General features: G+C 36.7%; 1 protein-coding gene across 4 annotated transcripts in view; it reads right to left on the minus strand.

Moving 5' to 3' along the window:
• Positions 1-2,568: 2,568 nt before the first annotated feature.
• Positions 2,569-26,255, minus strand: part of DLG5 (discs large MAGUK scaffold protein 5) — a 97,405-nt gene continuing 73,718 nt past the window's right edge. The window contains exons 17-34 of one of the 4 annotated variants that reach the window (XM_054515513.1): positions 24,097-24,235; positions 22,166-22,310; positions 21,544-21,665; positions 20,398-20,487; positions 19,003-19,171; positions 15,874-15,951; positions 15,067-15,229; positions 14,052-14,185; positions 13,311-13,475; positions 12,758-12,941; positions 11,691-11,839; positions 11,215-11,385; positions 10,696-10,892; positions 9,855-9,998; positions 9,540-9,667; positions 8,667-8,776; positions 6,837-6,946; positions 2,569-4,417 (exon numbers count right to left, since the gene is read on the minus strand). In XM_054515513.1, coding sequence (XP_054371488.1) covers positions 4,314-4,417; positions 6,837-6,946; positions 8,667-8,776; positions 9,540-9,667; positions 9,855-9,998; positions 10,696-10,892; positions 11,215-11,385; positions 11,691-11,839; positions 12,758-12,941; positions 13,311-13,475; positions 14,052-14,185; positions 15,067-15,229; positions 15,874-15,951; positions 19,003-19,171; positions 20,398-20,487; positions 21,544-21,665; positions 22,166-22,310; positions 24,097-24,235 — 2,502 coding nt within the window. In that variant the 3' untranslated portion in view covers positions 2,569-4,313. Of the gene's footprint in view, positions 4,418-6,836; positions 6,947-8,666; positions 8,777-9,539; positions 9,668-9,854; positions 9,999-10,695; positions 10,893-11,214; positions 11,386-11,690; positions 11,840-12,757; positions 12,942-13,310; positions 13,476-14,051; positions 14,186-15,066; positions 15,230-15,873; positions 15,952-19,002; positions 19,172-20,397; positions 20,488-21,543; positions 21,666-22,165; positions 22,314-24,096; positions 24,236-26,255 lie in introns of all 4 variants that reach the window. The other 3 variants (XM_054515512.1, XM_036386050.2, XM_036386049.2) reach the window with 3 other exon arrangements.

Genomic DNA, 26,255 nt, shown 5'->3' on the forward strand with positions numbered 1-26,255 from the left:
AGACATTCAGCATATGCTGTACTGTTAATAAAACATATCAATGACAGATAATTCACCATAATATGAAGTAACTAGGCTATATAGTACTAAGATTTTTATGATTTGATTCTTGAAACAGTTATTACATCTCTTCCATTCTCCCTCTACATTTTTTAAAACAAAGACTCATATTTTAAAAACCTGTGTGTACATCTGTGTTAAAAAACTCACCTAGAAATTCACACTTCACACAGGAGGATAAAACCTCTTCATCTTTAACAGGTACATTTTGTAGAGGAAAATTAATTAAAATTGCTTAATTAAATGAGATCTAAGGAAATCTGAGAAAACTTTAATACACCTCTTCTCACTGTTTTTCAAGTGAGTTAAGTAATAAGATTAAATAAATATTTTTTAAAAAATTAAATAATCCAAAACATCTTCCACACTGGAAGTCTACAAGATAACTGTGGAACTGAAAATGTTTTAAATTTCTTTAGTCACAGTCTGTTTCCACAGTTAACCACAGTTTATCCACATTTTGCCTCAAGAAAAGGATCCATGTAGACAGACAACTGATGAAGTTGTCTAAATATAAAGTTCCAGTCCTCATCTAAAATTATAGATACTGTAAAAAACAACTACTCTTACAAAAACTTGTAAGGAATTGTTTGTGAAAACAGCTGAACAATCCCAGATTAAGCTGGTACTTTCACACTTCTTAAGCAATAGGATCCCCTGTTCATCTGGTTTTTGGATTCATGCTCACATCATTTGTGTTGTGTTAGCAAAAGCATATCTTTGTATACAAAGAGAAATGACAAACTGAACAGCTAACAAGTTTACTACCAGATGTTATCAAAAATGTACTTTTTCAGCCATTTTCTAAGCAAAATGACACAAAAGTTTACATTGGAAAAAACCCCAATCGATGAATAAGCAACTCTCACACACGTGGGCAGAGCAGCCTGAGAAAATTTACAAGAGGCCAAGCACCCTTTTTCTGCTGTTCAGCTTCTGCTGCACTTCTGGAACCTTCACTAGCTGTTGCACAAGACCAACGTCTGCTCTATTGAGTATCTGTATTTCTCACAGTATTCTCTTTAGTTTCCAAGCCAGTGCATATTTCTCCAGTGTCAGTCTATTTTAACAGAAGCTGTCCATGTGAAGTGTAGGCACAGAATTGTAGAAATTACATGGAGTCTTGAACTTAAGTCCAGAAAAGATTACAAGATGGTATTTTAACCACGAATACATCCACCAGAGACAGACCTAGGAGAGCTGTTCGAGACTGCTTAAGGCAATGTTGGCATTCACAACAAAGGATTAGGATATGGCCTCCAACTTCATCAGGGACTGAAAAAGAACCCTTGTCTGAGGCAGAGAAGTTGGCAGCTGTCACAGGGTAATTTTGGATCAGGCAAACACTTGCCCTGCAATTCAGGTCAATGTGAACAGAATGTAAGGTTTGAAAGGAAGTAGATGTTTGTCAACAACAAATCATATATATGGGCTGCAGTGTCTTCAGCCATTTTATGTCAGTTTAGCTGTGGAAAAATAAAGTTCAAAGATTTTTATTTCTAGTTAACTCTACCTGCAGCCACACATGCCCAACTGTGGCTTGTAAGAATAAGGGTGAAATTTTCACACTTTCTGTTTCTAACGTTACTATTTTGCAACTCTTTTAAAAAAATCCACATAACTACATTCTTTATTTAAATACCTGGGCAGAATTACTCCTTCCAGAACAAGGGCTAAATCTATGTCTGGCATGTAATATTATAAAAGAAAATGGTATATCAAGAAACTCCTGATCTGAGCTAAGGGCATCTCCTCCTAGTGTTCACTCATGACTTCAGTTCTACTTGGTTGTGATCAGATGATATGCAATGTATGGCTGTTACCTACCTGCCAGAACCTGCCTGTTCTCATTTTCTTCATCCCCTATTAGATGCTGTTACCGTGGTGTGGCTTTTTCAAGAGCAGGTAAGGTGCAAGTCCTTATGACTAAAGGCTATTACCAGTTATGCAGATTACAAGACTTGTCCATCCACAAACTGGGCTCATGCTGAAGCTGACTATCTGGCATCTGAGAATAAAGAAACTGATAAAGCAGAAAAATTAGTACATAATTATCTTCCCTAGGCTTTTGGATAACTCAGTCAACAAAAGAGACTGGACTGTCACAAGTGTAAAAACTGAGAGCATTCTACAATGTGCCTTTGAGCCAATATTCTCACTTTTCCCCAGTGACAATCCCTTGAAAATATCAGTGATAGACTCCTTCAGTTAAAGCCTCCATCCAATCAACTGCATTTCCATTTGAAATCCCTAACACCAATGGGCCAGACCGTTGAAAATGTTAACACAAACCAACATCTAACTTCTCATGTCCTACAGTTTGTGAACATCTCTGGTATTTATGCATCCAAGGATATGCAAGAGCACAAAACAAACTCCTTCTCAGGGTGGGTATTTGAAACTATCAGGTGGATATGCCAATTTTAGTCAAAATTTCAAACCTGATATGAGAACTCAACTAAACAGAGTTAAGAAGAGCAGGAGCTCTATGCACCCGTTACACACAAGTGAAGTTACAGAAATTGACCTTTATTTAGTAATCAGTTTCTTTAACTTTTTTTTGATACAAAGTGACATTTTCTTGTAGTACAGAAAAATCCATGTCAGAACAGTACCTGTCTGTTTCAGTTGTACCACTGGAGTCTAAGATCTCGAACTTTAAAAAACAAACAAAACAAACAAAAAATTGAGATAAACAAAAAACAACTTCTGTCCCTCACCATGAGAAGTACTTTAACTACTAATTAATCCATTCAATTTAATATTTATTAATTTATATATACAGTATTATAATAGTATGGTATAATACTATATATATTTTAGATGTTTTTATAGTTCAGAATACTGTATATAGTGTATAACTACACAAATACTATAAGAAGTATTTTGAACTATAAAATACCAACTGTAAAACAGAATTTAAATTTAGGACCAGATCTTTCTTGAAGAACTGTGCAAGAAGAATCCCTTTTTTTAATTATAAAAGCTGCAAACAGAAGCAAAATTACAGCCTGTAGTGTAAAATTAGATACCCTACATAATGAAATGTTAGAAACAGTGACTGAGAAGCAGGTCTACTCAAATAATATTTTAAAAACAATTAAAATACAGTACTCAGGAAACATGGCACAAGAGACAGAAGAAACAGGTACAAAACCTGTGTTAGGAACACAGAGTCAGAAGTGCAAAAAAACAAAAAGGGAACCAATATAATAGAGTTTGGTACAACAGGTAAATAAGTATTGCAACCAAAACTAAACCATCACTTATTTTTTGACAGTGAAAACACTAACAATCTAGTACCTTTCTAAAGGCTTTTAACCAAAGCCCTAAAACTGTGTCAGCTCTTAAATAAAAACAGTCTATGTGAATGCTACACACTGAAGTACAAAGCTTAAGAATTACCCTGCAAAATTGCACCAACATAAGCTTTCCATATTTACAGTATCTAAAAGTGACAGAACACAGCATGCTAGGCCTAGTTTATAGCTCTACCCCACCTGTACTTAATCCAGGCCCAACAACCAAGAATTATTATTTGTCAACACATGTTAAACTTGGATTGCTTAGATACATTATGATGTTTAAATATTAGCTTCATGCATAAAACAAGAAACGCTATCTTTGACAGACAAGCATTGACAGGATACAAACAGTGGTCTGCCCTGTGTAGGAGCGTACTTCCTTTTGAGCTTACTCCCAAGACGTACCGATTCAATCCCACATTATTACCTGGTTGCCAAATCAACAACGTGCTTAGAAATGATCAAAATTGTTACTAAGAGTCACACTGCGCATGAACCATCCGCTCATTCTCAGAAATTTCACTCCATTTTGGAGAGTTACCTCATTAAGTGAAAGGACACAGAGTTAAAAAAAGAACAAAACAAACAAAGACATTCAAGTAAACAGCAAGAACCAAATACTTTGAAAAGGTTTTTGTAAACGTGTCATTCTACAGGGTTTTGCAGCATTGTTAAACTCATTACTCATGGACAAGTACACGCAGGTCACCACCCTCGTGACAACCTGTCACGTGTACACGTACGATGTGAGAGACAAGCTTGGTGAAGTGATGATCTGCCCTTCCCACATGCCTTGTCAGGTCCTCGTGTGTTCAGTGTTATCATTCCCCTTCACAAAACAGAAATCACTTATGGATATCTTTATAAAGACAGAAATGAACTGAGTCCGTTGGGTAGAAAGTTAGTTGGTTATTTACATCTGCAAAGTAGTTTCACAGCAAAATAAATCTACAGTGGGCCAGCTGGGATCCACAGGACCTTGTTTTGTTCTTGGTCGACAGTTGTCATAATCTGAGTGCAAATGCTTGAAAGGGCTCCTCCCTGGACAATGCCTGCAGAAAAAGAAGCCCCACATACAAATGAGATGGGAACAAAAAGTTATGAGCAATTACCAAGAGCAGTCTTCTGCATTTATCTCTGAAGTATTTATCAACAGATCAGAATTAAGCAAGTCAACTCAGTATCTGACAGATGCATGTCTCTATTAAAAAAAAAAATAAACAGAGCAAAGAGGTCAAGCATTCAATGCACAGTTTCTTCTGCTAGCTCCTAAAACAATCCAGGGAAGTCAAGGAACTGATGGCTATAATCAGCTAAGACAACTGTTTTGTAAGTGGCCTCCATGTACTATTTTCAGAGGCATCAAGTGGCAAAGTTTAAGTCTAAAGATGGTCAGAACCTGTTATAATAAACCTTCTCTGTTCAACATGTGGTGTTAAGAGTTTTATATTTACGGGGTAATATACATAGAGACTATAGCTGTAGCAACTAGACACTATTTACAAATATTAGAAGTAAATTATGAGCAGCTCGCAGATCGCTGAGCTAAATAAAACAGCAGTGGTTACTACTCCAATTCTTATCGTCAACCAGATTCAAGGAACAAAACACCAACAGCAAGCAACTCCCTGAAAATCAATTCACAAGATAAACGAACACCTTTTATTCTACCCTTGCTAAGCATAAAAAGTAAAATGCCACCACTGGCACATGAGAGGAGAACATACTGTCTTCAATACTTAAAAATGGAGGAACTTTTTGACTTGAGAAATATTACAGCCAGCAAAGCCTCTGGCTACAGCTATCACTAATGCTGAAAAAGTATGGAAAGTCTTACACAGCTTAAGGCATAATTTTTCTTTTTGAGAAAATACGATGTCACATAATATATAATACTTGGCTCTGCAATATATACTACAGTTAATGATGTCAGGTGACTTTGGATACAGAACACAGTAACTGAAAAGGTCTATGAAAAGTGACAAATGGCAGGCAAGAAGTGATTCAGCTAACACACTATGTTCACAACTTGGTAGAGGAAACAAAGCTAACTTGAAAATCATTAGTCAAAAACTGAACTCAGTGAAGTAGTTAAAGAGCTCTTAGTAGTTAGAGTATGACCTATAGCTCCATGACTAACCCAACAGATACAACATGCTTCTATCTATCTACGTGCTATCTACAGGCTTATTTCATGTACAGTATTAAAACTTCAACAAGCTTCAATGTCAGTGCAATTTGAACACCAACCCTCTCTGACTACCAGCATCTGGAAGTGTGGATGACAGCTGGAGCCCACTGCACAGAGGCACCAACAGAAGGAGGCCCTTCCCACAGGGCATCTGAGAAGACACACATAAGACTCTCTTAGACTGAGTGCCCCTTCCCCTGTCAGGCTCAAACTAAAATGCCACAAACGCCTAAACAAGAAGCAGAAGATAACACGTGGTGATGTAATTTGGCCACGTGCATGTCAAGTTCTCTGTAGGTTTAGTATGCACCATGTAAAAAACATCTGTATGGCTATTATAAAATATTTTGTTGAGAACACATGACTTCTCTCAGGAAGAATATTTTGTTGAGAACACATGACTTCTCTCCACTGAGAGAGCTCTAAACTAAACACACCCTTTTGTCTCTCTGCACTCAGCAATTATGCCTCAAAATATTTCTTTAAGAATCCCACTGTTCAGGGGAGGAAAAGTTAGGTTTTGGCTAGTTAAGGTGTTTGTTCTTCTACTTAAATTTTGTTGCCATGAACATCAAGATACATTCAAAAGAGTGGGGATACAATTCTAGGTATGTGGAACCACATGGAAATATACTCTGAAGTGACCAGAGAATCTCCAAACACCGTTTGTTTTTTTTCTCTAGTAAAAAGACCACAATGCAAGATTGATTTCATAATTTTATGAAGTTAAAAAGGCTTCTAAAGTTGAATTTAATTATTCCAAATTCCAGTGCATGCTCAAGAAACCTTGGATAATTTTTTTTCCATTGTTGAAACATTTAAAGTATCTCTCACAAATCAAAATCGCACAATTACAGAAGGGTTGAGGTTGGAACGGACCTTTGGCAATCATCATTTGTTGGTTTAAACTGCCACGGGTTTCTGTTGTTTTGTTTGATTTTTACAATTTAGAAAACCCTTCTACTCCTCACATGGTATAACACTGACAACACTATGTCAAATCATCAAATCTTGACCATAGTTTGTATACTACTGGCTAGTAAAGAAACCTTTCCAGAACCTCTTAAGGTCATAAGATTCTACTATTCAGAACAAAGGAGATTTCTATCTTGACACTTCCTCTTCTGGTAAAATAAAATAACAGAACTTGAGTTAGACAAAAGGGAAGGCAGAATGAAAAAAAAAGGCTGCTCATTGAAAGGACATTGATCTTTTGAATTAAAATTCAAATGGATTAAATTACCACTGTGTTCCTACTGAAAGTTTTATTAAATACTAACCTGTAAAGTACTTGCTATACTCCTGTTCTATTTTTTGAGCTGTCTCAAATTGTTCTTTGGAATGCTTTTGTGTAACTTTGTCCCTCAGGAAGATTGGGTCTTTTTGCTCTCTGAAAAAAAAAAACAAAAAAAAAACAGGAATAAAAAAAAAGAAACACCTCGTATAAGAATAATTTTTTTAATGGACTTGAAGAGTGCCTCTATTCGGGCAAATAGGAAAGGCTAAGTCACATGCAAGCAGACTCATAGGCCCAGAGTGCCATCTACTGTGTCTCAGCAGCATCAACAGTCATCAGGACCCATTTCAGTGCTAACAAATTTATTTGCTCTCAGACCAAGATGGTATTTCTTTAAAAGTTTCAGAGACTGGGAGGCAGTGGATGAAGAAGGAATATAAGTTTTTCCAGTTCATATTAATTGGATCATCATCTCATATACATGCCAGTACTCCTTACACAAAGCTGGGCACAAGCATCACTCTTCTATGGGCTTATGAAGAGCACCAAGTAAACTTAGTATTTCCATGTTATCACATCTATGACACATTTTTGAGATGTGTCTTTTTCTATTACACAAGCTCTTGAAAATAAAAGATGAAAAAACAGAAATACAAATGCCAAAATAATTATTTAAAAACATAATTACTAAACTAACCTACCATTGCTGCAGTGCATTTCAGAGAATGGCAACAGAGCTTGTGCTATATTGAAAAGTGTGTTTGGACAAACTTTTGCTGCACACAACAGGCAGACAAAATGTGCCACTGCAACTTATACTGATGACTACCAGAAATCCTTGCTTGACTAGTTTGACCATTGTTTCTTTCCAAAAAAAGGAAACAGCTGTAATGGTGACAATTTCACTTCCAAAGGTGGTCAAAACATGACAGGTCCATTCATCATTTAAGCACACAATCATATAGTGGTAATGAAATACATCTCATTGCTCTACATCCTGTTTCTACTTTAAAGTAGTGATACTTATCTTCTTTATAGTAGTCTAATTTACCTACAGATTAAGAATATAAGAAGTCTTCAACTTTAGATACAAAGACAGCCCAAGTATAAGATCTCTTAGCAAAATGTTTCTCAATATTCACATTGGGAGATTATTTCCCTTCTTGCCAAATCAATCTACCAAAATGTGTCAAGGCTTTTTCAAACATCAGGGGAGGGACTGGCATTTGCACATCCTGTGCTCTGTTCCTGGCTATATTCAAACAGGAATTTCACAATTACTGAAAGAACACAGCCTGAGAAGACCACAGTATATGCACTATGTGGCAAAAGGGGACTTCCCTTGCTTTGTTCACTGGAGAATGAAGGTGGGAAAGCTGAGGCTATGAATCAATTGGCCTTTTTAAGAAGATGAAGAACAGCTCTTTGTCATGGTCAACATGTCAATGGATCACACCCATATCAGTCTTGCAAGGTTAGCAGGAAAGATCCTCCTAGCGGACATTCAGTTTGGTCTCCATGGATTTCTTTGACAGATTTACTTAATTGTCATGCAATCCAAATGAATTTAAGACCATATACCTTACAGTGGGTTTTATAAGGACTATTTTCCCCATTTTACAGAATCACAGAATGTTCTGAGTTGGGAGGGACCCAGAAAGATCACTGAGTCCAGCTCATCAGTAAGTGGCCCATACAGGGATAGAACCCACATCCCTGGTGTTATTAGCACCAGGCTCTGATCAACTGAGCCAATCTCTGTGGCTGTCCTAAGAGATTTAACATGACTAGGATGAAATAAACAATAAAGGTAAACTTAGACTTATTTTAAGGTAGAATAAACATCCCTGAACTATACCCCTCACAGACTTACTTGATTTGTTTAGCATTTTTGTAGCGAATAAAAATTACAATAGGGTAGATATGAACACTGTGGAGCCGTTCGATGGCATGAGGAGCGATGTCAAGCAGACAATGACAATCCTAAGATCAAATGTAAATGCAAAACACTCATTCAGTTAAAGAGCACAAGCACACATGCAAATCCCCCATTTCTTCCCCTACTTAAATCATAGCAACCCAACAGAGTTTTGCCATACATATAGCATCTTGGGACTACTGAGCAATTTGTACCCAAAGGATTTATAACAAAAGATAAAAGATGAAAAACTGCAAGAAATTGCATTCATAGTACCAAAAGCATGCATTGATAGAAAAAAAAGGTACTTGAAGAACTTATGACATGAAAAATTCGACTGAAATATATGCATTACACTTTTTCAAAGTTTATATATTCCTATTAATTTTCTCTTTCAGAAATCATGAGCAAACACACGTGTTAATAGGACTTGCCATGTGGTTGGATTGAAACCTGTAAGCACTGAACAGACTTCAGGTAACATCTGTCTCCAGGATTATGATGATGTTTATATTCTATATGACTGCATTAAATGGAATAGTTTAAAAAATTAAGTCCTTTTTCTGGAGGTGATAGAGGATGGAATTTAAGAACATTATTTCTAACTTTATTTAGTAATACTGTAAAAGAACAAGAACATTTCTAGTTTCTATAAAGGTGAGCTCATTTTAAATAAACACATGCAAAAGTAAGCTAAGTTTTATTTTATTTAGCAACCTGGGGAACAGTTCCCTGAATATCTTAAAGGATGACACTGCTAACATAATTTCCACCCCCAACATAAGTATGTAAATTGTACAAAGAACTACAGCATTAAAATAGACTCACCTTTTCTGTTATCTCTTTTATTGACGCTACAGTTGTCACATCAAAATGTCCACTCCTCCGTTTGTAGTCGATGAACAGACAATCCTTCACACCCCGCTCAATGGCTTGCTGGGAAGCTTTCATAACCTCTGTTGCACAGAAGAGATCTCCTTTCATTACTGTTCCTTAGGCACAGAACAAGGCTAAGAAGACAATGTCTGCAAATTCAGATTCTTGGGGTGTTATCCGTCTTCGTGTTGTCATTTTGTTGATTTATACTGATGTTGCTACTGTGTATTCTAAGTACGGGTAAATTAGCTGTATTGGCATACTTACCAAGGGGACATCTGCAAAATTTGCCAGGGGATTCTTTGACCAGCATGTCTTTCACAGCATCAAGTAAAGGTCCTAGAATAAGGACAGGCCTAGGGGAGGTACAGTCCACTTTCTGGACACGCTGATAAGCCAAACTTGCAGAATCTACACACACAGAAGATATTTATTTGTAAAAGCATACATTTCCAGGCACTCCTCAAAAAAGCAGAAGCATCTTATAGGAATTAAAAGACCTCCTCTGCAAGGGAGGGCAAAGGGCCCCTGACAAATACAAAATATGGTCAGTCATAATTGATATTTTTCCACTTGATAACTCAAACTAAACATTTTTCTAAATGAAACTAATGTTCAATTAAAAAAACTGAACTCCTCACCTTCCCCAATCATCCCTAAAATTGTCAACAATACACAGCATTTGATATCTCTGGCTTGATTTGTTGAGCTCTTAGAAGGTAGTAAGCATTGTAACCAACATGATTTTTCTAAAGGAGTGAAGAAATAAAAGTGAGATGTTGAGTGGTGCACAGGATTTCTGTCTAGACTAAGCAACCTGGACTGAAATTAAATAGTTGAAAGGAAGATCAAAACTATGCATCAAAAAGAATCTCCCTCTCCAAATGAAATAGTAATGCTAATAGGTCCAGGAAGAAATTATAAAAGTATTTTGAAACACACTGGTTTGTAATTTAAGACCAAAAAAAAAATTCTTATTAGAGATAATGATCACCATTTGTATTCAGAGCAATTAGAAACTAACATTATTTGTTGTGCTGTGCTACACCTGATTAAAAATGAAACAGAAGTAAGGCAAAACCCTCCCAAGTATAACAAAGGTACTTGCCATCCAAGAAAGGAATCGAGTCTGTACTGATTGTATCCAGAGCCAATAAGTCTTTTCCATCTTTGGAACCGCTCCGCTTATGTTTATGCTTTCTTCTGAAGAATGACCTCCTTGCTGCTGCTGACAATGTCTTAGATGAACTGTTTTCATCTTTAGCCTCAGACATGCTGTGTCTCCTGTAGAATTCCTGATCCATCCTACAGTAAAACAGACAAAATGGCTGGTATTTAAAGTTATATTTTTGATACTTTTGACAGTATCACAGCTGGTGATGCTGTGCCTGATGTGTCCCAGGACATTGTCATTTCTAGTTTACTATTTAGCAGCATTAAAACCAACTTGATACAGCAATATATTTAATTCAATGTATATTAAAGTATGCCATCCTTAAAATGACATATCTAAGAATTACAATCTTCCAAAAAGAACAGAAGCAAGTCTTTTATATCACATCTCACTAGTCAGACTTGTAAAGACAAATACTTTTTAAAGATGAATCCTGTAACTGAGGTCACTTACATGTATTTACTGGGAATCTGTCCTCTTTCCAGCTTCTGAGCATTCTCATCCAGCTGCCAAGCCATCCAACAACCAAAATTTCCCTGTGGTAGAGTGTCATCCACATATAAAATGTCATCTTTCTTAAAGCTTAAATCCTGCTCCATCTCTGCCACACGGTCATAAAGTGCTCTGGAAAGGAAGACAAACAGGCTCTGCAACTGCTCTCCATCAACTCAAGGGAAGAACACACCTTTTCTGAAAGAAGTTAACAGATTAGTGGCATGCTCTACATCTCAGGAACACATGAGTGAAAAGCGAGAGAGAGACTTGCTATACTTGACTGTGTACTTGCTGTGAGGGAATAGCTGGATAAATCAGTAAATTTCAAATTTAAAAAAACGTGGCCAAAATTATGTTCCCTCTCTCTCATATGCATATTATCAGCATATTACCCTAACAGCCTTATGCTGTCATTACCAGTCATGCTCAAATACCTGATGTAGAATCCATCTCCAGGAAGCTCTTTTATCTTGTTAAATTCTTCTATCCTATACTGAGTCTTTATTTTGATATTTTCTCCAGGCTTCAACATTTCAAGATAAGCTTCCTCGGCTGTTTTATTTCGCATGTCAATGGACCCATACTGCAAAACACAAAAATAAACCTTTAGATGTGAAATTGTATTCAACAAGCCATAGAAGTAGATGAGCTTGTAAAACACGCAAAATTAGTTTATTATTCTCACTTGCAGGTTCTATATGTGTCTTGTCACTTGAAACTCAAGTACAGTTTGCACCTTAAAATGTCTAGCAAGAGACTGAGACATTACAGTGGGAAACAAAAAACTCAAGTGTGAACAGCAGACAGGTACTGTGAGAGAGCACTTGAAAAAGTTGTGCAAGTGTAAGCTGAGACTCCAAATTCACATTGAAAAAACGCCTAGTATTTTTAGGGATAGCAAGTGGTCTGAAGGAAGTCAAACATGATTACAAAGCAAAATCTGGATGCTAGAAGTTCAAAGGGAGAGTCTCACTGCTCACTTGTATCTGAAAAGCTCAAAAAGATGTGTGTTTATCACCTTAACAGTCTTGACAAGTAGATAAATATTCTTATTTCAGATACAAAAAGCAGAGTCAAAGACACAATACCTGTTTTTCCCTGAACTCTCTTTAGAATTTCATAGTGGCAAGATCAAAATTGATCTGTTTCACAGTGTCTTTCACATCCTTGCCTTTCTCCTACATACAGCAATTGGATTCAAAGCTTCCCATTTGGATGAAGGGAGCAGTCAGTAATTACAGGTAGACATATGTGAGTCCTTCCAACTTCAGGGCATCCTGTGCTATCAACAGTGATAGTTCTCCAGGCTCACATCATCCAGCTCATGTGCTGCAGCCAAAACTCAAGTTTGCTTTCTGACCATTCCTACCTGGGTTTTGGGGCAGGAACCCCACACTCACAGAACATTCCTCACTGTGGGACAGCACAGCACTTGGCACCTCCCCCTTTATGCCATCCCAGCCATTAGTCAGTACACTGTAGACATTTCTGAAGTGCTTACCTCAAGTATCATGTCACCCAAAACTAGTCCATCAGGTCCTTTTGCTGGGCTGTCATCATCTACATCTGAGACAAATATTCCATACAGGTTTCCACCGCATATCTGGATCCCAAGATCAACTTGGGATTTTTTAACAACAACAATTCTAGGTTCAGGGGTCCTTTTGTTTGTGTCCACAGGGCCCCTTTTGACAGAAAGAAATAACACCTGTACTAGAATTGAAAAATTTGCCATGCATAAAATCAACTTGCCATCTGAAGAATGTATATTTTTAGAAATATTACTTGCAATAGGTCACCTACAGACAGAGTCTTCAACAACAAACAGCACATTTCCAACAAAACCAATCAGAAAGCTTTCTTCATTCCTTGCAGACCTCATGTGTCAGAAACAGTCTGAAAGCATGTACATTTCTATCCTGGGGTCCACTTAACTCTTCTGCTGATTTATTTCAACCAGACACAGCATTCAAAGTATACTTCCTGATTTAATGCCCTTCATATCTCAATCATGACCATTTATTTTCCTTTAAGACAGAAGTTTCCCTCTCTACCTTAAGGAATTCCGGGGACTTGTGGTTGGAGTGGTTTGTTTGGATGGGGGTGTCATTGTCCCTTCGTCCTGCTCACTCACAGTGTCGATCACGGAATGATTGTCAGGCGTTGCAGCTCCGCTGCCTTGGGGGGTGGAATGATTACTCACAGGCTCCAAGCGAGAACTAAGACAGGTAAAAAAACAAAAGAGAAGACTGGTGGGTTAATGCCAAATATTTTCCACTCAAAATTTTTAATTTGGCTGTAAGTCAATTTTAGAGTAACAGAGAAAACCCAAACCCTCTAACTCAAATGGGCATGCCAAAAAACCATATGTTCACCATAAGTCTATGAGAAAGACAAAGCTCTGTTTTGAAGTGCGATCATGCATCAAAATAGGATGGGTAATTTCACCAGGTCATTTGCCTTCTCTAGTTAATATTGGAAATTCCGATTTTGGAAAAAAAAAAGTAAAAAATACTTGAAGTACTAAAGTTTCATAATCCTAGGAAGAAGTCATCTTGGATTTTATGTTAGTATATTTAGGGATTATGCCCAAATAGAAGAGAAAATATATTTTGATGCATCCAGCATTCTTCTTTTGACAAACATGCGTTCACACATTCTTTTTCAAAGCAATCACACTTACCAGCACACATGTGCTCACATTTGCAAACATATTAAGTGTACAGAAGTTAGCTATCAGCTAAATAATTGTGTGGACAGGAGAGGTGTCTTTTTCCAGGTCTAGCCAGGCTTACCTTGACCGTGAGTGATTGCCAAGCTGATACATGTGTGGGTTATACTGAGCCAGAATAGTGATCGTGTCACACTGCTGCCCAATGATTAGTCGAGCTTGTTGCTCTGTAGCGTTTCTCAAATTAATTCCATTAAACTATGGGAAAATTGCACAAACCAGAATGTCAAGTTTGCAAATGGAAACCAGCAAGCTCATTCTTTCAGTGTCCTAATTAGTGTAATGTCTAAATGCTCACTTACTCCCACTGGAGAAAACAGGAGAATGAAAATATTGCTATACAGTGATTTTCTAGGGTTTACTCCTTGGAAGAAATCATCATAATTTTCAAGTATTTTGTAACCTGACAAGGAGTTGAACAATACTTTCACTCTTAAAAGACATATATATTCTGAGCTGTGCTATGATTTGATACAAATTGGTTCAGATCACAAATATGAGTAAATTCAGAATTTAAAGAAATTCAGATCTATTCAGGTCTATTTTAGTATCAGAAACACACTGAGCAACAGAAGGTACTTTAACACGATGTTACACTTACAAAGCAGTTCTGTACTTTACAAAAGGCTACTCCATGTGTTTATCTAACACAGTATGCAGAAACATCATTGAGCCTACAAAAATAATTGTTAACCAGGTATCTTAGCTAAGAATATGGCACAGCAACAACAGCATGAACCTTGGTAAAAGCCAGCTGCTTGAAAATGTGCTCCCCTTACCAGGCAGAGTATGGGATTGGGACTGAAGTTTAAGATAAAGTATGAAAACTAACTAGCTTAAAATTTAATTACATCTATATAAGACAAGATGAAGATATACCATGAAAAGAAATTATTTTTATGATAAACCCTGAAAATATCACAACAATCACAATTATGAACTATTACAATAGAGTGTACCCTTTGCTACATCTCACAGTGCACAAAGTTGCACAACATAGTTGTTTTGGGGAAGGCAGATACAGCTGCAGTCATACAAGCTGATTTACTAAACCTTAGCAATAGGAAGCAAACAATTACCTCCAGTAACTGATCACCATATTCAAGGCCAGCTTGATGGGCAATGCTCCCACCTGTTACTTTAGAAACAAATATTCCACCATTTTCTCCGCTCACAATGGAAATCCCGAGTGGCTCAGAACCCTTCTGCACTTTAACATGGCGTGGCTCTTCCATGTAGGGCCTTTTAAAAAGAAATTTAAAACTCAGTTGGAAAAAATTGCACTTGAACCACCACAATACCAAAGTTACATGCAACATTTATTCCTGTCTGAACTTTAATAATAAAACAGCTTTGAACAGTTACTTAAAAGCCCCATTAATTAAATGCATTCCTTTATCACCATGCAATGTACAGTGGAGAAGTAAGTGTACACCAGGTACATGACTGCTCCAAAAATGATGGTAAATATGAATTATAAAGAGAATGGTCATGAAGTTGATAGGAAAGAAGCTTCCAGATGCATATTATATGAAAGTAATTGAACCACTGTATATAATATGTCATTGTAAAACCATATTCCAGAAGGGTATGTTACAAATACAAATGCTGGGAGTCTTCATTGCCAGTGAAAATAAACATAATGAATAGTAACGTGGTAAACCAAAGGACAACAAAGCACAAATATAGTATTTCATATTTGTATGCTGGGAAACACAAATTAGTAATGAAAATTAAGCAGTTGCAAACTCAAGCCATTAGGACAGCAGTTTGCATGGTAGCATTACAATTACCATGCAAATTCTCCTCAGGGCAATTATCCAAACGTAAAAAAAGCACAAAGTGCGCAATACTGCTCGAGAAGGACAACCTTAGATCAGGCCAACCTCAAACTCCTTAGTGATGAGAACCTAGGCCTAGGAGCCACAGGGATTCTCAGAAAAGACCTATTACGGAACAGATATCTGAAAGATGCAGAAGATTTGAGAAGACAAGAACACTTAGAACAAGACAAACAGAAGTAAGACACTTGTAAGTATAACAAGAAAAAGGCTTATACAAAAGAATACCCTGATACATCCCCCTTTCCTACCGCCATATTTGGGATGTATCCACCTGTACAAATGAGGCTGATCCATCCATGATGTGCGTAAACCAACAGTAGCCTTCTAAAAAGTCATGGTTTTCACTATTATAATACTTGAAAATGTCTACACAGCAAGAAGCACCACCAGGCATTAACAGTTGAGGTCAGTGCGAATGAAATAGCTCGGGCACCAGGTGTGGTGTATTTTTTATTTTAATACCACTATACTGCATTTGACATGCATTAATTTGAATGTTTTCTTTCCTAGCATTTCATTTTGCCATATGTATGTTAGCTAAATTGTGCCAACTGCTTAAACTATTTTATTGTGCTTTTCAGAAACCAGAAGAGTTAACTGCACTTCACTCACTACCACCAAAATGAGCGAGGCTGAGGACGGGTATTTTTGGGAAAAGTAGGATTTGGGGCTGGGGACAGAGGGAAGGGGACATTGTTTCCTAACTATGCATATTGCCAGTCTTTGAAGGGATCTTTTTGGTAGCCTTCTGCAGCAGAGGCACAATAGACTGCCAGTTTATTAATGCATCTGAGATAAAAACTAGTGGCTGCTGACACGAATGCAAGTCTGGAATTCAGCCATCTCACATCACCATTAGAGGTAATGCCCGAGGCAATTGCTTACCCACATAGTGAACTTATTACTGATGCTCACATTTTTTGCATGTAACCTAAATTAACTAAATTCTGATAACTTGCAGAAAACTGATCATTTTTTCACTCACTTAAGAGCGCGTAAGCAATATTATATGAAGTTTCTTCTTGTCACAAAATGTACCAAGGTCTATTTCTGCATTAAAAACTAAAACTGCATCTTTTGGAGCTTTGTTTATTGTACCTTTCTGCTTTTTTATCTACCACACCCATTTTTAATTTGTTTCGGATTGGAGTAAGAAGCAATCAAACCTATACAAATGTATCTGAGAATTCTAGTAAGAACAGAATGACAGATAATTATGCCTGTATTAGCAAAGCACTAATAAAGTAAAAAAGGATAACATTAAAAAGGTGTTTTATTTGATAAGCAGTTTTATCAAAATCAAGTGAAGCACTTCTCTATAATATTCAGACTGCATGCCAGAATCACTAGACACAGAGTAGAGGAGAAAAGTCCTTATTGATGAGATCTTTTAATTTTAATTTAAATTAAAATCAACAGAACAAATAGAAACATTGAATTTTTTAAAAATCTATTTAATTATTCATTTTATCTGGGGAAAGGCCAAATGAATTATTTGTATTTTGTGGGAAACAGAATGCTTATACAACACCCCAAAATTTAAAAATTTCTTAGGATAGATTTAAGTAGCTACTTTCCTAAACTGAGAACTGTTTAATAGTTTGTTTTGCTTTAAAAACCCACCACCAAACCTCAGAATTATACTCTTTTTAGAAAATCAATTCAGACTATGGTTTACACATAAGCACAGCAAGAGCAATGGGGTTGGAACCTGGATGTACTTCAATAATAAGATCAACAATAACAAAAATTGTTATTTCCCAGAGTCCAGAACATGTATCTTGTGCTCAAAGACACAGAGATACAGACTGCCAAAACCCCAGCTTGTTCAGCTGAACACTCACATCATTAGTCATGGGAAAGAGAAAAGACACTAGGAATTTGCAAGTGACAATCAGAGAAACATTGATACGAGAACAGAAGTTGAGTACATGTAGTACAAGTGTCACACCGAAGTAAGAATGTAAATTCACAAAAACGTCTTTACATTTCCTTTCAAATAACACTGTTCTTTGTATACAAGACATTCTATAAATGCCACAGTAACTTAGTCACAAATTCTTCAAACAAGACAAAAGTTTCACGTAACATTTTATGAACAACTTTTTATTACCATCAGAAAAGTTAAAATACAGAATATCCTCACAATATTATCGTTCACATTTTTATGGTCAGTGTTTTTACATAAATTAAGCATACAAAAGGGTCTTGAAGTCGACAAATCTCACCTATTTCAACACATCAGAGCTCTTTTACACTGCCAGAATGGCATTTAGCTGCCTTACAGGAAATAAAAGTCTGATTCAAATTTGTGTCTTACTGTTCTATGCTTTGAATTTGTGTAAACCTTTTCATATATTCAGTCTAGCCAGATCAGGATAAAATGAAAACAGATGTCCAAGACTGATACTATAAGCAATGTATCTTTGAAATATTCATTGTGAGATATAAGGTCATTAAACACAAAGCACATGTTTTTAAGAAAGCTGTCATGTTAGATTCCAATTCTGCAAGCACATAGACATATACTGAATGCTATTACTAGCAGTGGTCCAGATACAGCCAAAGGGATCAGTCAGAGCAGTGAAATTGCATCTGTATATGTTCTGTACTGTTTGCAGTAAAACTGCATCTGTACTGTTCTTCTACAGTTACGTGCTCACTTTTTCATGTTATCTGGCTATATGGAAACAAGGCACAGTGGTTGGAGCACATATTCTGCCGTGCTAAGGCACTTGATATTTAGCTATCAGATGTTACTAGGTCTTAATTTTGTTTAGATTTCTAGAGTATAGAACAAAGCTATCATAAATAAGCATGTGAAGTAGTTGAACTGAAAGGGTATATTCGAATTTAAACAGCTCTTACTTGGTGTTACCATTGGTCTAACATGGAAGAAACAAATTTAAACAGCTCTTACTTGGTGTTACCATTGGTCTAACATGGGAGAAACAAAACCTTGATGAAATCACCTATTCTTAAAATCCACAAAAAGATCTCTTACATACTTTCTAAAGAAAAAAACATTCAATAACAGGACCTGAGATGCACTTCTGCATCTCCATGTTTCTCATTTAAATTAAATGTTCACATTCCTTCAGACTAATAAACAAACACAGAAAATTTCCTCAGACACATTGGTATCATAAACAAAAAATGTGGGGGCCTTACCTATCTTTTCTACGTTCTCCGACAGATACGGGGCTAATGGAAATCCTAGGTAATGTAGAAAGGGAGTTCTGAGACTGGCTGCTGGTGAAGGAGGACGTTTCCAAGTTAAGAGGTGACTGGGGAGGAGTTATCAAGCTGGGACTGCTACATTCTGAGTGTGACAAGGAGCCTAGGAAGAGGCAACAGTTGAGTGTTAGTGTCCTGCATCTGTCCTAGTTGGCAGATCTACCCAGACACAGTGAAAGACACCACACACATCTGAGACAAGAAAGAGGAGTGACTGTTCACTATTTATTAGTCACGTAAGGGGCTTAGGAAGACCAGGTAACTCATTTCAGACAGTGCAAACTCACTGTCCTTAATGACTCTGTGTTAAACCTGTCCTCTCCAAGTGCAAACAACTACTGCCATTTTCAACAGGAGACAAGCTTACAGACAAGCTACACCATGAGCAGGTCTGAAAAGGATTTTAAAGAAAAATAAAAGACAGAAAAGAAGTAAAACAAAAATCTAATCTGTAGGTTTCTTCTCAAATAAAATATTTATGTGCAGCCATTCCCTTTACATAGGAGGTACATTATGTGACACCTGAAAAAGATAACAGAAGTCAAGCACACATCCTACAGAGAGACAGGACAGCTCTGAAATGTCAAACAAGCTTGACATGACTTAGACTGCATCTTGACCCTGGCTGTATGTAGCCTTCCTAAGTAATATATAGAACAAGTGCCCTGACAGTTTGCTCCCTTTGAAAAGCTACAGAAAATAAACCTCAAATTATTAATCACAAATGAAAACTATTGTTCAGAAATCTCTTGGCTCAGTTAGGGAAAGCACTGCACACAATACATTAAGGCTGCAGAACATTTGAGCAATGATGGCAGCAAAGAGCTGCTGATTGCTGTCAGCAAACTCCTGATTCTACAGCACTCCAACTACTTCTTGTCTTTAAACATCTTCCACTAGGCAATTTTGAGTGAAGTACTGAAATATTTTCACTGCATTTCAAAGTATAATTTACAATCAGTGATACAACAGTAAGCAAATCATATATTTAAAGAAACAAAAAAAAAAGCATGTCAGCTCACTGTTAAAATTTTCATGGCATCATTCTAGAAGAAACAACAACTACAAAACATTCAGCAATGCTTACTCTTACATCTGTCTGCACTTTTACTCAGTGTGCCAGTACTCAAGTCAACCATCAGAAAAAACAACTTCAACTTCCACTAGAAAGTTTCTTTTCTTTTTTAACATTTCTCTGGCAAAATGCAGATTTTTGTAACCTTAATAAAATTGTCCTACTTAGACTGTGGCACAACCTGATTTAACAACTGCAAGGTTTGTTTTGGTTATGATGAAAAGAGTATAATTAAAATTACTAAAATAATTCACCTCTGTCAGAGCCCATCATGGACCTTGGATATCTTGGTGTTAAAGGGATCTTAATTCGTTCTGTTCTGTACTGCAAGTTACTCGAAGAACCTATTTTTAAAACAAGGAAAAATTAAAAGGACAAAAGTAAAAGCAACTACAATTAACAAAAAAGTACATTTAGATTGTACTTCTTCAATAAGCATTAAAGTGACCTCTAAATGATCAAGGCAAAAGCTTTGATGATTACCCTCATAAATGTGAATATCATAATTATAGCATATTATCTTGATTACACAGTCAGTATGAACAGAACACAATGCAGGTACACAGTATATAAGCAATGTACATTCTTGTATGAAAAGATATTTTTAGTATTTTCCTACCAAATTAAACTTTACTCCAAGTCCAAGCAAGAACCTAACATCTGTTCACTAAGAATCCATGGGACTTTGCAAAGGGCATTTAAAGTACTTTGATTGCATTCTGCTTGGATGAATACAACATCACTGATACTGGTTACAAATTGTTACACCCCTTTTTGCTGTGCTTATAAATCCACCATGCTCTACTCAATATTTGATGGAACACAGGAACACAAACACATTTAAAACCCCCAGTTATTACATAATTAAAAATTTAAATAAATGTAAAATATTAAAATTCCACTGCTATAAAGCATGCATTTGCTTCCATTGGCTTTGGTATCATTAAGCTAGGCATAACAAAATATTTACATGTCCATCAACTAGACATAAGTATACTTTATTTCCCAAGAGTACAATTTACATTTGGCTATTAGTCCTCTTTGACTTTTTGTTCAAGGGGCTTTCTCCTTTCCTTCTCACCAGCACATTGAGCCTCAGCCTTTGGCCCTGTGTCCCAACTCTCTAAGAATACTTTTAAAGAGTAACAGGCATGGAAAGGAGAATCCCTCACACACAGGGACCATTTCAAAGAGACTGTCAAGAACAAATTAAACACAGCAACTTCCAGTGAACACCTTTAGTCATAAACCCACAAGAAATGAAGCAAAGGAACACCGTAAGCCTTTAGGCTTTGCCAACCATGACAATCCCATAATGTGGGTACTTAAGGAGTTTTCCATTTATCATTTTCTCCAGTACACAGGAATCCCACAGAAAATAAATCAGAAAAGCTGGTTACCAAGTCTGGCACTAGATGGCAATGAATTTGAGCCATGAGATGCTCTTGTACGTGAATTTTCAGAGTAGTCATTGGAGTGTTTATGACTTAGGTCCAAACTCAGGCGACCTTGATGCTGGGAACTACATCAAAAGAGAAGCAGAATAGGGCAACAGTTAGAACTGGGCAAAGAACCTCAGCAAACAGAAACTGGCCAACAAAAAATTTTCATTAGCATATGTACTGAGTAAAATGAATGTTTCTTTTGTTTCCACTTCCACATTGTCCCATCATTTTATGAATTATTGGAAGCCAGAAGAAAAATAGCCTTGAAGTACTATAAAACAGAAGAAAGCTTTGTTTGTTTTGGCAGTGACAAGAAAAAAAATTAGAAATCAGTTAATTAAAAAAATTAATTTCTTTGTCAGTATCAGTCAGTAGGGCAGAGGAAAACCTAATCCATCAGTCACTGCAAGACATGAAAGCAACTGGCACATCATTTATATGCCATAATGGTTTTGAGACCACTGGATCAAAATAACACACAACAGCAGCATGTTTCACTCCGCACTCTACCAAACTGCTAGAAGCAATTTTACCCTAACAAAAACAAAATTTTAGGGAGACATAAATTTTAAAACACCTGGGATGCAGATGCTGATGACATATTTGGCTGGCAACTGATGGGCAATTGCTGGTGTGAACTCTATGGCTCCAGGCAGTATAGATTGGATTTCTCATGACAGCAGTCACTGCAGGACACGGTGCTAAGCTTCTTGGTACTGTCCCTGCTTCAATGATAGAAGCATATTCTTATCAACATTATTAGCATATAAAGTCCAGATTTAAAATATACCTTAATATTTTATAAATTACATATTTCAACATTTACATGTATGATAAATAAAAATATTAGTATACAAATAAATTATCAAGCACCATATGACACCTTTTTGATAATACATGCATGTTTAAAATCTTCTTTATAATTCTGTAATGAGTCAGTAATAAAGTGGATTATATTACCAAAAATGAAGCCATTCACAGAATATGATTTTAATATGTGCTAGTAAATAAAAGATTTTCTGTTTTCAAGTAGAGAAATTTTTTAACGAGGAATAGAAATTCAGAATTTAGTCATCCAACCAGCATGCAAGATTTTATTTGGCACTTGAACTGACTGCAGCTATAGTTTTTCTGGTTCCTCTCTTTTGTTGCCTCAAAGAGTTCCACTTCTATCGTAACTTTAAAATCTAATATTTATTTCTGAAATTTATTACTCAAGCTGCTTTAAGTATATTCATCCTTCAGTACTAAACAGAAATCTAACTTAAAATTTCCTCTTAAATGAGTTGGTAGCATAGAACAGAGTAGCAAAAATTTCAAGACAGACTCATATCGTCTAAAATTGTCTATAGTAAGTTTGACTTGACTCAGTTATTGTGCAAAAGTACCATGCTAAGATAAAAGTTAACTACAAGGTTAAACATAATACTTTTAATACTATTGCTACTGCAATTAAGAGACAAAGTGAGAGAAGAGTAAAAGAAATCAAAGAAGAGCAAAAGCTTCTTGGCCTGAGCTACTCTTGAGCATGTTTTTTCAACTGATTGGGGCACCATTGCTTGAAGCTGTCCATTGTTCCAGATACACAGATTATTACCTTCATGTTCTCCAGTAAGAATAAAATCTTCCAGAACTTAGAGGAGTTTGGGGCTTCACAAGAAGAGAGGATAACCCCCTAAAAATCATTATCACTGGATTGGAAATTTAATATACAACTGCTGAAAACTGAAACCTAAAACTAGATAATAAAGACTGAGCAATCTATCTAAAAACACATTTACCAAATGCTTCTTGACTTTACAAATTAACTAGCATACAATATCTTAATTACCTCCTTAAGCACTCCATTTAGTCAGTGCCAATTCAAAACCTGCTAACATGAACTTCAATACCAAAATCTGCTCTATCAACTGAGACAAGATGCTGTTTACTGTTATACTGGAATATATTGACCTTCTTGTGAGTCCCCTTTTCAGTATCTTAATATCTCAACCACACTCACATTTAACCTTTCACTTCAATTAAGATCACAGCCAGTGTGGGCACTCAACATTAGACACCCCAAATGCTTCCAACAGGTAGAACATAATATGTTTCACTGCCTGAATATCAGATTTTTTCCTTGGAAGAATTTCAGAAATAAAGCAGCTAAACCCTGGGATACCTTCATTTACTTTCAAAAATACTGAAAATCTTACTTTTCCTCCTAAAGGACGGGGCTACACCTTGTCCTGCACTAATGTATTGAGAAATCCTCTGCACAGAAACTGCTGAAACACAGATCCTTCAGCCAGAGGTTGCTCAGCTTCCTTAGTGATTCTTAATCAGGCTTCACTTCTTTACAGTCGAAAAACTGAGCACACCATGTTCAGACCACAACAGACCATGGAAACAGGTTTGGTAGGTTGTGTTTCTTCTGTACTCAACAGGACTAATCCCCAGTATTGTCCAATGTGGACAAGTGCCTTGGGGCATTCCTAGAAAGCAGTCTGGAGTTCTGCCACTCACCTGCTGACATGCTGCCAGGGTATAAGGCAGCAGGCACAAAGCCATCGCTGTGCCTAGCAGAACGTTTGGGGGAATATGGTGCCCACTCCTGTAGCTCTGGAGACAGATGCTCCTCACTAGCTGGAGCATATTTCTGCACCTACAAGAACACAGAAATTTGATTACAGCAAGTTAGAGATTCAAAAGAGTAAAACAGCCAAACTGTGGGACTGTAAGCAACATCAAACCTTCAAGTATCGGCTCCAGAATGTGCCACCACAGTGCTTCTTAAATATTTGTCTTTCAATGATGTCCTTCTATCCATTTTTCCTCCATCCTACTTTGTTACTATTTTTTATTATTTTCTAATCTTCTTTGGCCAGTATTTGCAATTTAACTGATACCTCTAACATCAATGAAACACCCAGCATACCGTTACATTTCTCCACTTTCACAGGATATTTCAGCTGCTATTGTCACAAGTGTTTGCTACAGAAAATCTGGCTAATAAGCCAGAAAGCATTTTCCTCTAAGCCTGCATTTCCAGATACGCGTGGAATAACCTCTTTTCAACAAGCAATTCAACCTGCTGTTGAACAACAAGTTCTTCTTCACAACTTTAGTTCTGTATATAGCAAGTAGACACTGGTGAGTTAAGAACATATATAAAAATAGCTCAGACATTGACAGTGATGCAGGAGAGCTGCAAATGCAGGGCTCAGCACACAGCATCCACACATTTGAAATGTACAACAGGAAACATGTGACTGATGCATTAAAAAAGTGAAAAATAATTATTGAAAAGGTACTTAAAGTTTTTATGATAAAAGTATTAATTAAATGAAGAATTACTGAGAGCACCAAGACTCAAAAAGGCAGAGGGGCCTTCTTACAACCAGTACTTGATCATTTTCATGTCTCCACTAGTAATTGTTCCACCTACTATTTAGGAATTAAAGCACACCTAAATTTATCAACTTATGAAAGTACACAAAATTAACTGTGCATATATACATCTAAGCAAAATTACAACACCCACTATGGCTACAAATTTAAACTACACTCTATTTTGCCATCACAAATACTACTTCAGGAGTGAATGCATGCCAACTGGGCACCACTGTCACAGTGTGATGTAGTTGCCACAGACAAGGGCAATTCCACTGGAAAACAATTTTCAGAGTGACTGATGCCCACATTTTGAGGTACAGTATCACTTGTGCTCTCTGGCCAACAACTTCAGAGTTACAAAGCTCTGACTATTTTCTGGGTGGACAGGGGAAAGAGAGGAAAAATTAAAAAGAACCATGGAATCTAGTTGCAACTTAATCCTAAAACCAAAAATTAACAAAGACATGAAGTAACCTTAAAAAAAAAAAACAAACCAAACCAAAACAAAGTCATTGTAATTCTTGTAATTCTATTATATAATTTTCTTCTTTACCTCAAACCAACACCTACCTTGCCACCTGTAACACAGCTTGGGCAGCACACTGAAGCAGGTGCAATATGTCCCCATGTATCCTTTGGTCTCTTCAACAGCGAGTGCCAAAACCACCCACTCTGTTCCAGCTAACAAATCTCCTGGACATAAGTCCCCACCTACATGTGTCCTTGTCACAACTGGCAACTCTTTACTCACCCTACAAACATTACTACAATTATAACCTGGGCTGTGCATATACCCACGACAATGCACTACAATGAAGAATGGGACTATCACCCCCTACTCAAACGTGTTCGTATCTGGATCTTGTTTTGTTGTTACACACATGCTAAAATATGAGATCACAATATGCCCTCCTTCACTTCAGGCAGTGAGGTTCTTGTGACCTTTTTCTCAACCATAATGCTCTTCAGACCAAATCTGCTGATTACAGCTACAAAATTAAACTCTTATGCTTTTCAGTCATTTGTTGTGCTGGTTTTGGCTGGGACAGAGTTAATGTTCTTCATAGTAGCTACTATGAACCATGGTTTTTTTGATTGTGCTGGTAACAGAGGTATGTTTTCCTCTTTTGCTGAGCAGTGCTTACACAGAGGTCTAAAGCTCTCCATAACTATTTTTCCCTAAAAATGTTTGGGAATGCATAAGGAATAGAAGACAAAACAAAATGGAAGCAGACAAAAAACAAAGGCATAAAAACCTGCCAGGTGCTCTCTTATACCAGTATTTTTGC

This window comes from Molothrus ater, chromosome 8, assembly GCF_012460135.2.
Source record: "Molothrus ater isolate BHLD 08-10-18 breed brown headed cowbird chromosome 8, BPBGC_Mater_1.1, whole genome shotgun sequence".
In the NCBI taxonomy this organism is placed as follows: Eukaryota; Metazoa; Chordata; class Aves; order Passeriformes; family Icteridae; genus Molothrus; species Molothrus ater.